At 36.6% G+C, this 15,024-nt stretch overlaps 1 protein-coding gene across 1 annotated transcript; it reads right to left on the bottom strand.

Moving 5' to 3' along the window:
- Positions 1-3,223: 3,223 nt before the first annotated feature.
- On the bottom strand, positions 3,224-15,016 carry TRMT10A (tRNA methyltransferase 10A). Its single transcript, XM_070948558.1, has 8 exons — positions 14,928-15,016; positions 12,437-12,639; positions 11,763-11,925; positions 10,005-10,076; positions 8,560-8,634; positions 7,616-7,765; positions 5,546-5,651; positions 3,224-4,512 (listed from the first exon to the last, which is right to left on the bottom strand). Exons 2-8 carry the CDS (start codon positions 12,634-12,636, stop codon positions 4,334-4,336), a joined length of 945 nt encoding a protein of 314 aa, XP_070804659.1. The 5' UTR covers positions 12,637-12,639; positions 14,928-15,016; the 3' UTR covers positions 3,224-4,333.
- Between the last annotated feature and the right edge of the window lie 8 nt (positions 15,017-15,024).

The following is a 15,024-nucleotide window of genomic DNA, read 5'->3' as shown; positions in this document are numbered from 1 at the left end:
CCCGTTACTTGTCCCAGCTTCTGCCAACCTAGCAGTTCGAAAGCACATAAAAAATGCAAGTAGAAAAATAGGGACCACCTTTGGTGGGAAGGTAACAGCATTCCGTGCGCCTTTGGCGTTTAGTCATGCTGGCCACATGACCATGGAGACATCTTCGGACAGCGCTGGCTCTTCAGCTTTGAAAGAGTGTTTCTGAAACCCCCCTAGATTTGGGAAAGACTAGCAAATACATGCGAGGGGAACCTTGACTTTTACCTTTACTAAAATCTTCAAACTGATTTTGACAGTCTTCAGGGACTCATCCATATAGCTTGCTTGGCAGTAATGAAGAATGTGTGCATGTGCATATATAGACATGCATAATTTTGTATTTATTTAGTCATGTTTATGTAGTGTATATTAAGAGGTGGGGACCCTTTGAGAGCTGTATGCAACAAAATTTCATTTTAATGTAGCCGATTACTGTACATTCAAAGTGACAATAAAGTTAAGTCTAAAGTGGGAGACCTCAAGTTCTAGTCCCGCCTTAGCCATGAAAGCCAACTGGGTGACCTTGGAGCCAATCACTCACTCGCAGCCCAGCACATCTCACAGGGTTGTTGTTCTGGAGAAAATAGGAGGTGTGTTGGATATGTTTGTTGCCTTATTTGTAAAAAATAACAAAGGCAGGATACAAATAAAGAAATGAATGGTTTGGGATTGCTTTGCTGCATAAGGACCCGGCAGCCCACTATTATAAAATGCCCTATGAATTCTTCATTGTACCAGAGAGTACTTGAAGATAGTATGAGACCATGTGAAAAGGCTGATGCTCAATTAAAGGTGGATCTTACAACATGACATTGACCCTATGTCAACCCTGAAGCTGACCTGGCCAAAGCCATCTTGGACCTTCAGCTTCAGAACCCTGACACCCTAAATGTTCCAGTATATTCACAAGAAATAGCTAAAGGAGAAAAAAGGTAATTCTGGAATGGACAAGTCAAAGCATCATACAACTGGAAAATAAATCTGCATGGAGGAATGGAAAAAATTACTCCCAGTTAATATCAAAGACCTCTGTCCCAAGTAATGAGCAGTGATTTATTCATTCCAGCCTAACGCTGTATGAAGAAAATTAATGCCCGTGTCCTCCAGTTCCCCTTCCATCCAATATGCATGGACACCTGCTCCTTCGCTTACTTTAGTTCTCCACCAAAAGTAGCAGAACCGAAACAAGCTGTGAGATAGAAATGAGAGCTATACCCATGTCTATTCTAGTGTGGTGGTTATGTTTCACTGTACTATAATAAAGTGTTATAGGCCTCCTCCAAATTTTCCCCAGACATTAACAGCTGAGTCTGCAGTCTTCAGGATCCTGTATGTCTCGGTCTACTGAAAAAAGTCAAATAGGCTACTTTAAACAGTCATATATCCATGTCAAACACTTCATAAAAGTCTTCAAACAGCTACCAAATATTCCCAGGCATGTATTTATACAATTTATTCTAGGGAACTACTAAAAATGTTACTGGAGATTAGTCGCTGCAAAAGATAGCAAACTTTCACAGTATGATGAGAGAAATACATGATAAAATTGTTGCTGAAAAAAACAATTATTCACAAAATAGAAACGGAAAGCGTTTCGATATATAGTATTTTGATCTAATAACCATTAATGACTACCTCTAATAAAGGTAAATTTAAAACAGAAAACTACAGAAAACATGACACCTGAGAGAGACAAAATTGGAAAATGGCTCATTTTGCCAATTCGTTGGAGCACCAAAATAAATTTATTGGTAATAAACTTTCAGCACCATTTTTTTTAAGACAGGAAGATGTTCATTCTTGTTCTTCCAGAAAACATTGTTTATGCTATCCAAAATGTCTGATATTTTCTATTTCCCACTTTATTAGTTTTATAAATAACTCAAGGCAGTGAACATATCTAATATTTCTTCCTCCTCCTATCTTCCCACAGCAGTCCTGTGACATAGTTTGAGAAAAAGTGGCTGGCCCAAAATCACCCAGTTTCATTTCATTCTTCATTTCATTTATTGGATTTGTATACCGCCTTACTCCTGAAGGACTCAGGGCGGTGAACAGCCACAGAATAAAACACATAAATACAAAATTTAAAAACAGAATAAAACTGAATTAAACAATTTGGCCGAGACAAATTTAAAACACCCAATAATTTTAAAAACAAATTAAAATTTACATTTTAAAGGGGAAAGATTTAGGCCAGGCCGGCTTGATGGAATAAGAAAGTCTTGAGAGCGCGATGGAAGGTGTGCAGATCCGGGATCCTCCGTATCTCCGGGGGGAGCTCATTCCAGATAGTAGGTGCCCCCACAGAGAAGGCTCTCCCCCTGGGGGCCGCCAGTCAACATTGTTTGGCCGATGGCACCCGGAGGAGCCCCTCTCTATGAGAGCGTACCGGCCGGTGGGAGGCTATTGGTGGTAGCAGGCGGTCCCGTAAATAACCAAGTCCTAAGCCATGGAGCGCTCTAAAGGTGATAACCAAAACCTTGAAGCGCACCCAGAAGACCACCGGGAGCCAGTGCAGCTCGCGCAGGAGAGGTGTTACATGGGAACGCCACATCGCAGTTGCCTTTCATGCCTAAGACAGGACTATAACTCATGGTTTTCCAGTTTCTAGTTTTTGAGATTGGAACCCTTCCTGTATGATAGGAAAAATAGTGGTAACCTTCTGATAGTCAATTTAGATTTAAATAGCTTCTTCGAGGTTTAAATAGTACATCCAAACACAGGTTTTGCATACCGTATTTCCATTCCATTTTCTTTCCTTCTTATTGCTTCTAGAGGAAAGCCATTTGGTTTTAGAATCTAGATTTGCTTATATATACCAAGCTGCATTTGAGTTAAATGAACAACAAATAAAATAAAAACACTGAAGGAATCCAGTATAACATGTAACATTTTTCTGCTAAAATCTATTATTCAAACAGCACATTTAATTTTATAAACCTCCAGTCATTTCGCTTCAGTGAAAGAACTTAAAAAAAGACTAAAATATGTAGAAACAGTTCAACTACATGGGACAATTAATTCAACAGATTAAACAACTTTGATCAACTTTGAATACTATTTACTGGCAATCTCTCTTTGTGTGTGTGTATGTGTGTGTGTGTATAGATAGATAGATAACATTTGTTATTTTAAATTTCACATAACATTGAATAAGATGAGCAAAAAAGAATTCAAGTTTAAAAGCATGTTACACCATTCACACAATTTATTTGATCAGCTTTTTGAAATGATCCCACACAACAAAACTTAATTCTAATTAGCTTCTAATTTTGATATTTGTTTAACTTCTTCAATCATATGAAAGTTCCTTACTTTGTCTAAAACATTTCAAACTTCTGAAAACTAAGTAACTTTGAAGCAGATTTTTTCATCATGTCATGTAACATTATAGCACATAGGAAATATGCCTTTCTGGACATTCAACAATTTTAATATTGTCACTGAAGAACTGTAACTATTAAAAAAAAATCTTTCAGTGAACCTGGAGTGGCACCTCTTCTTGTTTTCATTTGCAACACAGGAGTTGTGAAAGCCTAGCTTCTTTGTACCTGAGCCTTGGTTGGGGGAGAAACATATACAATGTTAACTCCTTATACTGTTTTAGACGATGTCGGTAGTGTAATGAAAAGCTGCTGTATAGGTTATGTTTCTGACGATACGCCTTCATTTTCATTCTTACTGCAGAAATTACTAAGCATGCCCACGATGAAAACTTGTAGTTGGGTTGCATCAGCAAAACTGAAATGTAAAATAAATTTCTGTCCTGTTTCTACAAGCACAGGAATCAAGAGGATTTAGATTAAAACAAAAAGCCTTAATAAAATGCAAAATTACTCTTCACCTTCCTAATCTACAATTCTAGTTGCAGTTGGATCTTGTCATGTCTTGCCTTTACTAAGGAAAAATCTCAAATATTACAAACATGAAGCAAAGAACATTATAAACAAGAAAATGTTATACTTGAGTTTCAATACATATTTCAGCCAAGTGAATGTTTACTGTATTACAATTAAAATTCTGCTGAGGTTCAGAATAAAAAACAAATAGTCTTCAGGAAATATTAAATAAAAGATTAAGAAGAAAAATAAATATTGGCATCCTTGGAAATCTAAGCTCCTTCAACATTTTTTTTGCATATTTAAATGCTATTAAATATTTTTTGAGTTTAATTTTACAGCTTAAACTTGATAATAAAAATCTAGTGCTTGAAACCAAGAGAGGAGGTATAGCATCATCTCATAAATTCCAAAGTTGGAAGCTTTCTGTCTCGTTTCATGAGTAGCGTTTTCACTGACATTTAGCTCCTTTCAGAGACTTCATCTTGAATAATTCCTGTCTCTTGCTGCTTGCAAGGGGAGGCAATGGTCACCTCGGTTGCCTCATGCAGCAGTTTGGCCCCTTTTCGTTGTGGCAAAATAGTAAAAAAGGCTTCTTCCCAGTTCTTCTTTTCCAGATATGCCAAGATGATTTCAAATACTATGAGAAAAAGAAAACCACTTAAAAAGGAAATATTTGATAAGGCAAGAAAATTAGATAATAAAGGTATTAAAACATTATTTGAAGCTTCTGCAGTAACCACAAAACAGTCTTATTTTGCACATATAATTTGACTTATATATTGTTACTAATAATTATTAAATAGAAAAGAAGTCAACTTGCAATTGTTCCTGTGGGAGAAGTAACTATTTTTTAATGTTTTTCTCCCTAAATTCTATATGACAAACATTTTAAATCACACATCTATAATGATGTTTAAAAGCAGATGAAAACATAGTTCTAAAAGGGATATATTTCAATTAATCTAGGCTGCAAATAAGAAAAATAGACTCATCAAAATCAATTCCATTTTTTAATGTCTAACTGAACTTGTAGCCTGTGTGTTATAGGGAATTGAGAAAACAGATTACTCTGGAGATCTGTTTGCGATATGATCACTATAGCTAATGGATAACTGAGGGCAGGGTGGAAACGCACTGCATTATTTCTGTGAGTATGTAAATAAAAATAACTGCTTCATGTATACCCAAGCATTTTCCTGATTTCTACTCTGTCAGCAAAATATCTGTAGCATCAAAACTTTCTTCTGGTATGTTGTACTGCATTTTTTCCTGGTTTGGGAGTAGTTCTGTAGCTTCCCTGTTCCTGTTATCGTTACTGTGATTTGAACTGTTTACTAACAGAAAAATGTGATGGAACAACTAGGAAAATATGTTAAACAGGTGTGTATTGTGAATAAAATTCATTTATTCATTCATTAAGTAATTAACTGATACACAGTGGCTATTTAATCTATTACATTGATAATACACAAAGGTAGATAACTGTTCTCCAGGATTTTGAGAACTAGACAACTGTCTGCTGTAGAAATTAAGCGCTTTTCAAAATATTCAGTATTTATCAGAAATCACTACTAGAAATGGTAATTGCTTCTGACATTATAAAACATAAATAGTTCATTTACAAAAGGTAGAATCAAAAATAAAGGGAAAAAAATAAAATGTATTCTTACCATGATTGACTGCCAGAACTTTCCTGCTATTCATTTTCACAAAGTTTCCTAGGGGGAGCTGTGCATGGCTTATACCTTGTTCTTTTGCTCTTTTGTATGTAATTCCCTGTAAGCAAAATAAAGAAAATGACTATTTGTTATTAATTTATATTGCCTGAGATTATAAGGTAATTTATTTGTACTGAATTCACCTTATTTTTGCATAATAAAACATATGCATCACACAGCCTTACAGCATGTTTTACAGATGTTTCATATTATAGAACATTGATTTATAAAAGATACCAATTATTAAACTATTATATATAACCTAAAATGCTGAGAAATGACTGGCTTGTATACAAAGTTAACCAATTAACTGATTATGTATTCACCAAAATAAACAGTTTTTTAATGAACTGAATCAGTTATCAGAGCTGATATGGAGAGAAACAGCTCAAAAATTTAATTACAATACTGGCTTTTTTTCTTAAATTGTGCACAAATTTGTTGTGTTTGTCAAATCCACTCTATGCTATAACCTCATTTCCCCAAATATGGACTCATATTTTCAATAATGTCCCAAAGCTATCCATATTAACAAATAACAGCTGGTGAAGCTAAAAAAAATATTATCCCTAGACTGTGACATGAAGGCAGATCATCAGAAACCCATAAAAATTATACAAGCTTTTTAAAGAAACAGTACGATGATGACCAATGATAATAGACATACCAACCATTCAGCAGCTTGCCGTATTTACACGTTCTACAGATTTTCCTGTAAACTAATGCCTATATATGCTATAAACAGTTTTATTAGACACTTTTATTAGACACTAAATTCCTTTGGCATTTATTTTTAATGCTAGTAATACAATAAACATGATTAAAATAACAGAATGAGTACTGGATGAAATACTAACCGCACAAATGCATTGCTGATATGCTGTATTTGTGTTACAGAGCATGGATGTGTTGTGACAATATGCTGTCCTATGACCATAATAAAGATTTGTACCGTGACAGTATCTACAGAATTTTCATTTACTTATGGAATAGTATGGATCCTCTTATTTGAGTGAATAGTTCCTGCTGGTGATTTTAGAGAGATGAGTCCCTGAGAAGTTAGTGCAGGTGGCTCTGGGCTCAGTGGTCTCCATATTATTTAAAGGTGCATGAAAACCCTAGGGAGATCGTTCAGAAGTTTGGGCTGAGATATCACTAATATGCTCCTAACATCCCCTCCCCAGCTTTAACTAGAGATGCCATAGAACTCCTAAATTCTGATGCCTGGCAGTTGTGAGAATCTAGATGGGGAAAAACGATCTCAGTTTAAATCCCAACAAGCTGGAACTGCTGGTTTGTCAATAATTCTGGTAGGCACAGTGGAAGGGACTATATTCCCTGAAGGAGTTTGCTGTGACTTCAGGCTTTACTTCCAGGACAAAAAGGGTGGAAACCATGGCCAGAAAGCCTTTCACCCAGCTCCATCTGACGTGCCAGTGTAATCCTACTTGAACCAAAATGCCCTTGATGATAGGAACTCATGCTCTGATTTGGTCACCTACTGCAATGCGCCTCATATTAGGTCGTCTTTGAAAATGATCCAAGAAACTACAGCTAGTACATAATGTAGTGGCTCCTAACAGGTTTGGATAGCATCCATTTTGAACGCATAGTGGTTATTTGTAGGTTTTCGGGCCCAATTCAAAATGCTTTTAAATCTCTTTACAATTATTAAAGCAGCTCCAGATATACTGTATCAGGCATGTAAAAAAACTGAGTCCATCTATTTTGCCTGTAATTAAAAGAGGGCCTACCACTTATTACGTGCATAGGACGTGTTCTAGACAACAGGCCTCCTCAATGGTAACCCCAAGTTTCCTCTTCCCCAGAAGCACTAATTGCCCCACCTCTGCTGGCATATTGTGAATAAGTTAAAGTAGTTTAATTCTAATGAATGGTCAGCCCTTAGATCAGTTTCAAAAACATTTATGTTTACTGACTAGCGTCCAACATATAATACAATATAATAGTTCAATGTGATTTTTTTTCAAGTATGCATGCACATTATAATTAATCATCTACCTTGTGATGATTGTGATCAACCAAGCCTCCAATAACATAGGCTTTTGATTCATCTAATTCACTCAAGACATCTGGAGAATCTGAGGTAAGGTAAACAAGATCTTCCCTTTTCACCAACTCACTATAATGAGTTGATTTAATTTGAATATCCTTCAAGACACAAACACAAATCCAAATAAAATATATTTTAAATTTTTCACAGATTTTTCACTCGTTTGAGTATACATTCTATCCCTGCACTAAAAAAACTATGTAACTATCAGGAAAGGGTTAACAATGCAATGAAAGTATTATCATTTATCTGGAAACATTAATATCTATGCTATATAGAGAATATTGGAAAGATTATAGCTACATGAAGAAGGCACTTATTTGTAAGTCATTCAGTCATCATAAAATATAGGCAATCTTTGACTTATGACCATAATTGAGCCCAAAATTTCTGTGGCTAAGCAAGACGATGAAGTACATTTTGCCCCATTATATGACCTTTCTTGCCACCCTGTTGTGAATCACTGCAGTTGTTAAGTTAGTAACATGGTTGTTAAATGAATCCGATTTCCCCATTAACTCTGTCTGTCAGAAGGTCTCAAAGCATGATAATTTGACCTTGGGGACACTGCAACCTCATAAATACATGCCAGTTGCTAAGCATTTGAATTTTGATCATATGATCATAGGGAAGTTGGAAATAATCGTAAATGTGAAGAACAGTCATAAGTCACTATTTTCAATGCTGTTGTAACTTCAAATGTTCACTAAATGAACTATTGGGCTACCTGTATTGGTAGTTTCATTTTACTGAAGGCAAAGTTCATCGTCCAGCAATCTGACAATTGATAATGTTGAGACAGGCCCTATCAAATTCATGCATTTGTAAGAAATTGATCCAAAATTTTTTATTGTAATAGTTAATTAAAATTATATATTTAAATTGCTAGCACCTTCCAATTTATCCATCCCTTGTCTGTTTCATTCATGTTGTCCTTCAGCTGGCCTCCGTGACTGGTCAAGTAAAACTAAAGAATAAAAATGCATGCAACACTCATTGATAATTTTTAAGATTATACAACCAAATACTCTTTTCCACCATTTCAAATTTTACACATTTTAGTTTCACCTCAATCAGGATAATAACTTAAGAGCTGGAAGTCTAAAGGGATGCTTTTTGTACACACTTTAGGTGATTCTGTGGTGTTACATAAAAACCCAAATAATGTGAGGAGAAAGGTAGGTAAATTATAGATGAAATAAAAAGTATGGGACCATAATAAACATTTTGTCAACAGGGAAAAGAGAAATGAAAAATTGATGCTACACTAAATATGCTATATCTGTAAGGGATCCCCAAGAAGGAGGAGCTGAAAGCCAGTGTAAATAGTACAAACTTCATTAAACATTATTACTCTGTTAAACATAGCATACATGCAATGCTCCTTGTGACAACAGATATGTATCCTGGGTTCTGTCATGACACATCCCTACCAATTGTTTATAAAGTTTTTATAACCATTATGGCATTCACTAATGTCATGTGCAAAACAGTTTGTCAGGTACAACTTGTGAAAAAAAAACCCCAAGCTTCTCAGTGAAATTCCTTTTCCATGAAACCTGCAGTGTATCTGTATGAGGTGTCACGTCATTTAGGTGCCTAGATAGGGTCTGTGCTTTGTTGAGCAGTTGCTGTGTTTTATATTAAAGTTAATATAGTGATTAAATATGGTGTTGGCCTTATTTAGTGTATACATGAAGATGTTTTGTCACAAAGAGGGAATGAATGAAGATGGAATCTCAAAATATATGAAGGAAGAATGAATGGCCTGATAGAAAGGAGAAGACAAAGTTGTGGCTGGATGGAGCTGACAAAGACCTCCGAGAGATGTTTAAAGAGCAAAAGGCAATGTCTGAATTGGTGTAAGGATGTGGTGGATGGCTTACAAGGATGACTTGCAAGCAGTAGAAAGATATGGAGAGATATATTGAATGGACTGCTATAAACTATCTTTAGCCACACTTCATATTCTTTTTCTTATCTCAATGCATTCACATCTTTTCCTTACCACTTCTTGCTCCTTTTCTATGTATGTGTGCATTGTTATCCAGGACATTTTGTAGCAGAAAAAAAACCCCATGGCAATCAGTACTTTAAATTATCCACAGCATGTGTAAACTCACTATAGGTATGGCAACTATATTTAGACACATGTGGACATTTGTATTGTCACATTTCTAGACCAGTATCTAAAAATCTTTAAATTATTTTTATGTATGCTAAAAATGCAAGTATAATAATCATTATGTTATGTTAAAAAATATCTTTCATATGTATTGCATAGCACTAAGAAAGTCATCAAAGAAGGATATTTGGAGGTTACTTGGACTGACATACCTGAACAGGATGAAGTGCTTTACGATTTTCTGCATAACACCTCTGAATTTGCTTGTGAAGTTTCTTGACATCCTGTATATAATACAATTTGTTTTTATACTGTTCTTCAGAGAAAGCACCACAAAATGCTTTAACCAAGAGATTCAGAGACGCTAAAGAGAAAGAAAGGAAGCTTTTAACCAACAGAAATTACTTCTAAAACATGTACCTGAAGAAAGCATACTAAAAGTATAGAGGTTTTCTGAGCTCTCACTCTTTCTTTTTACTAGCTCATCACTCTAAAAATCATCCAGATGAAGCCCACAACCTGATTAAAGATATCTGGGCAGCAATGCTGTATACATAGCCAAGTGTGTTATGGCTTCGAAATGATAATAGTGATGCATAATTCTTTCTGGGACTTGTCTAATTTTAAATTCAATTTATTAGTAAAATATTAGTAAAATGTAATAAAATTATGCAATTAAAATGAAAATTAGTATTCCTAAAATTAAACTATACAAGCAATTTACAAAAGCGTGAAACCAATTTTTCTAAACCTATTGGGAATATTGGTAATGTTTGTCAAGTAACACTAACATATGAGAGCCAGTCTGGTCACATGGTTAAGGAATCAGGCTAGAAAACAGAAGACCACGGTTGGGCAAGACATTTCCAAAAATCTTGTTAAGGCAACTGCAGGGACTAGTCCAGGCAGTTGTGAAGAGTTAATGCTGACTCAATGCTACCATACATTTTGTACTAGGTTAAACTTTTACTTCTTTGGTCCTATTCATTCATTAATTCTACATTAATTTCTCAAGTTGTTAACATTTTCCAAAAATTCTTTTGAACGAATTCAGTTTAGATGTTAATTTCCATCGCTAACGTGGTCCCAAAGTGCAATGTCACATGTCTGCATCTCTTAGCGACAGCAATCCTAGCAGTCCTTATTACCTTTGTTAAGCGAGGGTCATGGGTCATTAAATGAGAACATCTCATTCTCATTCTCACATTCTCATGGCTGCAACGAGCTTCCCCCAAAGTCAGTGTAGCAGCCGGCAGGAAGTCTCAAGTCCCCAGGAGGAAGGAGGGCGAGTAATACAGAGTGAGGCAAGATGGAAGGGTACTGCAATAAGTGCTTATGGGATGGGGATGAGATGATGCTGTGAAGTGCAAGCCAGCTGGGGATGGGGTGCTGCTGTTAGGCATGAGTGTGCATAGGCTTGGGATAGGGTCTGTAGATGTGGGTGCATGTTGGGTGGGGAGGAGAGCTGCTGTGATTGCATGCAGGTTGGGAAGAGTGTGCTGTTGGAAGGTGCGAATGTGGGGGAGCTGAAGAGAGATTGGTGATGCAAAGCACAAATGCCTGTGAGCTGGAGAGAGGAGGAGATGCTGGTGCAAGGTCCAAGTGCCTGGGGGTGGAGAAAGGGTGCTGCTGCAAGGTGCATGTATGGTTGGGTGGGAGAAGGGGTGAGGCCTGACCTCACTCTAACAGAGCATGAGCTCTGTAGCAGAATTCCTCAGGGGAAAAAATTGGTGGGAATAATTTACAAGCTTCCCTGCCAGCTTAAAACATCACTGTAATTTCAAACAGTCACAGTCTGCAGTCATTAACTGCAGATTATCTACATCTTGGGAATTTTGGAGAATAACTACAAAATGTAAATGATTGCAACAACTTGATATAATCTTTCAATCAATCAATCAATCAATCAATCAATCAATCAATCCACCCATCAATTTTGGAATTGCTTCTTAAATAACATTTCCATTTACCTTTAATTCCATTAAATTGTCAAAACTGCAGTCTATTATAAGCCGAAGTGCACTAGGAACAATATCCCTACGCATACGTTTCCTGACACTTCCTTCACTGTTTGATTCCAGCTGAGACTGGCGCTCCATTTTTCTTTTCAAGCGTTTTTCTTTACGTTTTTGCCTGAAATGGAAATAAAACATTACTATATTACTCAGTGGTATATCATAAACTATTATCTGCTGATTATTATATTCTTCCATATTGTTGTTTTAAATGTTGGATGCTGGCGTATGATTCTCAAGCAGAAAACAAGCTTCAAGGATAATGACGAATGAGTCATGAAGAGAAAAAGCATGTTTGAAATGTGGAAAGGAAGGCCAGAAGAAAACAAAAAGATTTGTAGGTATTTATATATAACCTATTATTTCATTTGTCCAATAAGAGACCACTTATACAGTGTGAAATCAGATAGGTCATAAGAGTTTCCTAGAAGTCTTTCATCACACAGGATGAGAGAGATTACACATTTGTTCACTCCTCTCCAGTATAAAGGAAGCAGAGAAAAGTACAGGATGAGCTCATATAATCCTCAGGCTTAGTTCTGAACTTTTTCATGGAAGAAACTGGGGAGCAATAAGCCCAGAAGTGCCTAATCACAAAATCCATTCTTTTTATAAGAAACAAAGCATACTTGCGCAAGACTCTTTGTTCTTCCCATTGTTTCTGCTTTATTAGTTTCTTTCTTTGTCTTTTTGACATCGTTTCAATATTCTCCATCTTTTCCAGTGGCAAGTCTTTAATTTCTACCTTATCAATGTTGCACTTCACCTTTTCCTCTGTATCAGTAACATTGGTTGTTTTAATGTTTTCTGGTGGCATTCTTGAAGACATGAGCTTCAAAGAAAAAAAACACCAATTTGATTATTAGAAACCTCAAGTCAAATAGAATATTATTTAAAAATTGTGCCTAAAATGTATTTTTAAAACTCTTGTCTAAAGCAGTTGAATATAATGATTCTCTGCCTAAGATACAAATTATGAAGGAAAAAAATCCTTATTTCATAATTTAAAATGCATACATAAACATATAAAATGCCAATAAACAAGAACTAGTACAAATTCAAGACATTTGTGATTGAAATAAGCATATGGCCCAAGGCTGATACAGTATTTTGAGGGATGTAATAAAACAAGAAAGTCACAGATGTTAGTTACTCTGATATATCATACATTCTATTTTGCAACAATATAATAGTCATTATTTCATTTTCAGTTTAAAAATTATCTGGATTATGTCTCCATTTTATTACATTTACTAGAAAAATCACAAACCATTTGATTAAATATCAGTAAAGAAAATAATAGTGAAGAGCTATACGGTTGCAAAATATAGCCTTGACATTTTATAATAAACTCAATGAAATGGAAAAATCCCCAAATTTTTTTTTTTTAAAAAATCTGTTGAAAGCCTTAGAAAAAGGTACTTGGCAATATTGAAAAATGCAAAAGAATTACCTCTCCTGGATGGCTACACAAGCATGCAGTCAACCGGGGTAGCTTTCAAAGATGGTGTGCAAATGTAAGAACCTCTTTCAAATGCTTTGCGTCAAACTGGCAATAATAGGATATAAATCCATAGTTTATTCCATTGCCTTAAGGGAATATATTTTCTTGAAATAATTTAAATTGCAAGAAACCATGACTTTCAATTTTCCCCCTGCAGTGTCTGGGAGTCAATCTTGTAGGTCTAACAGAAGCATCAAGCCCCACCCTTCTACATTGGGAGAGGGGGGCAGGGAAAGGGAAAGAATGGTAAAATGTGGTAAAATACTATGTCATTTTAACAAAAGCAACAGCAGCCTAAGGATGCTCACAATTTTATCCTTTTTTTACTTAGGAATCCTGGGTCTTCTAATTCTAACATATATTTAAGAGATGAAGTTGGAAGGAGAGATGCTTTAAGTCCCTTTGTTTCCATTTCAAATGATGAGCGTTACCCATTGAACTCTGAAAGTTTCAAAAGTTTTTAATGGTTAAAGGCAGGATGTTTTATGCCTCGAAAGATCCATAGAAATTAATCTGAGTTGTGAATGCCAAAAGACATGCCAGGCTCAGCTATGTGGGTTATTATTGAATTAGACCCGAAGAAAGGGATGGAATCCTCAAAAGACTAAAATAATCAGAGAGACAGAAATGAAACAAGATGCCCTGGTTCTATTATTTTAAATATTGGTTTCAAAATGTGCTTTCATGTTATTACATCCTGAATATTATTCTGAAAAACAAATCACAGTAATAATTCATAAAGTGGTATAAATCACACTGGCATAAAGAGGGAGAATTGCATGGATGAGGAGAGAACCGAATAATTTAGAGATGCATTTGTTGGAATAAAAGATCCAGAATTTTCAGTCAGAAGTGTCGGTCCAACAAATTTGGAAGGCACCGACTTGGAAAAAAAGGACTTTTCAGCCACGTCATTTCTTTTGCGAGCTATTTTTTTTGCTTTCCACCACTTTCTCAATGCTCTTAATTCGGATTTCCGGGCCCCGCAGTTTGCTGGGAGAGTATAGGCTCCTTTCACTCCTTTCAGTTCAAGGTTTTACAGATCTGAGGGCGCACATTTTGCCCAGAGAGCCTCCTCACACGACAGAAAGGCCCATGCCTGAGGTGCCAGAAGGCGCCTCAATTAACTTGAGCGGCTTTTTCCTTCTTTTCGGACCTTCGTAACAGGCTTAATGCATTTCTAACAGACTTGCTCCGAAGCGGATGGGCCTTGAGGAGGAGAAGATGCTAAGATAGAGGTCCCCAAACTTGGCAGCTTTAAGACTTGTGGACTTCAACTCCCAGAATGCTCCAGCCAGCATAGCTCCAGCCAGCCAGCCAGCCACCATAGCATAGCTGGAGAATTCTGGGAGTTGAAGTCCATAAGTCTTAAAGCTGCCGAGTTTGAGGACCCCTGTCACTGTGCTAAAAGAGTCAACCTGGTCCTGCACGGAGTCTTTGGAAGCAGGGCGGGACTACAACTCCCGTCGTGCCCCAGCCAACATGGCTGCCAGGTACCGCTAAGCTGGGCAAAATCGGGCTCGACTGTTAAAACCGTTGGGAGAGGAAGGCTGGGGAGAAACGTGACTTCCCCACCGACCGAGCTAGGAGGAAGGGTTTCTCTCTATCTATCTTACCTCGCAGCCCAGTGCACGAACCAGGAGCAACGGCCACCGCCGAAGGGATCAGGAAGCCGGACTAGCCCTTCCCTCCGCATGCGCTGCTGACGCCCAA

This window comes from Pituophis catenifer, unplaced genomic scaffold, assembly GCF_029215685.1.
Source record: "Pituophis catenifer annectens isolate HBS135680 unplaced genomic scaffold, rPitCat1.0.hap2 SCAF_8, whole genome shotgun sequence".
Lineage (NCBI taxonomy): Eukaryota > Metazoa > Chordata > Lepidosauria > Squamata > Colubridae > Pituophis > Pituophis catenifer.
The sequence above is the reverse complement of the archived record's forward strand: the minus strand, read 5'-3'. Positions and strand labels throughout refer to the sequence as shown.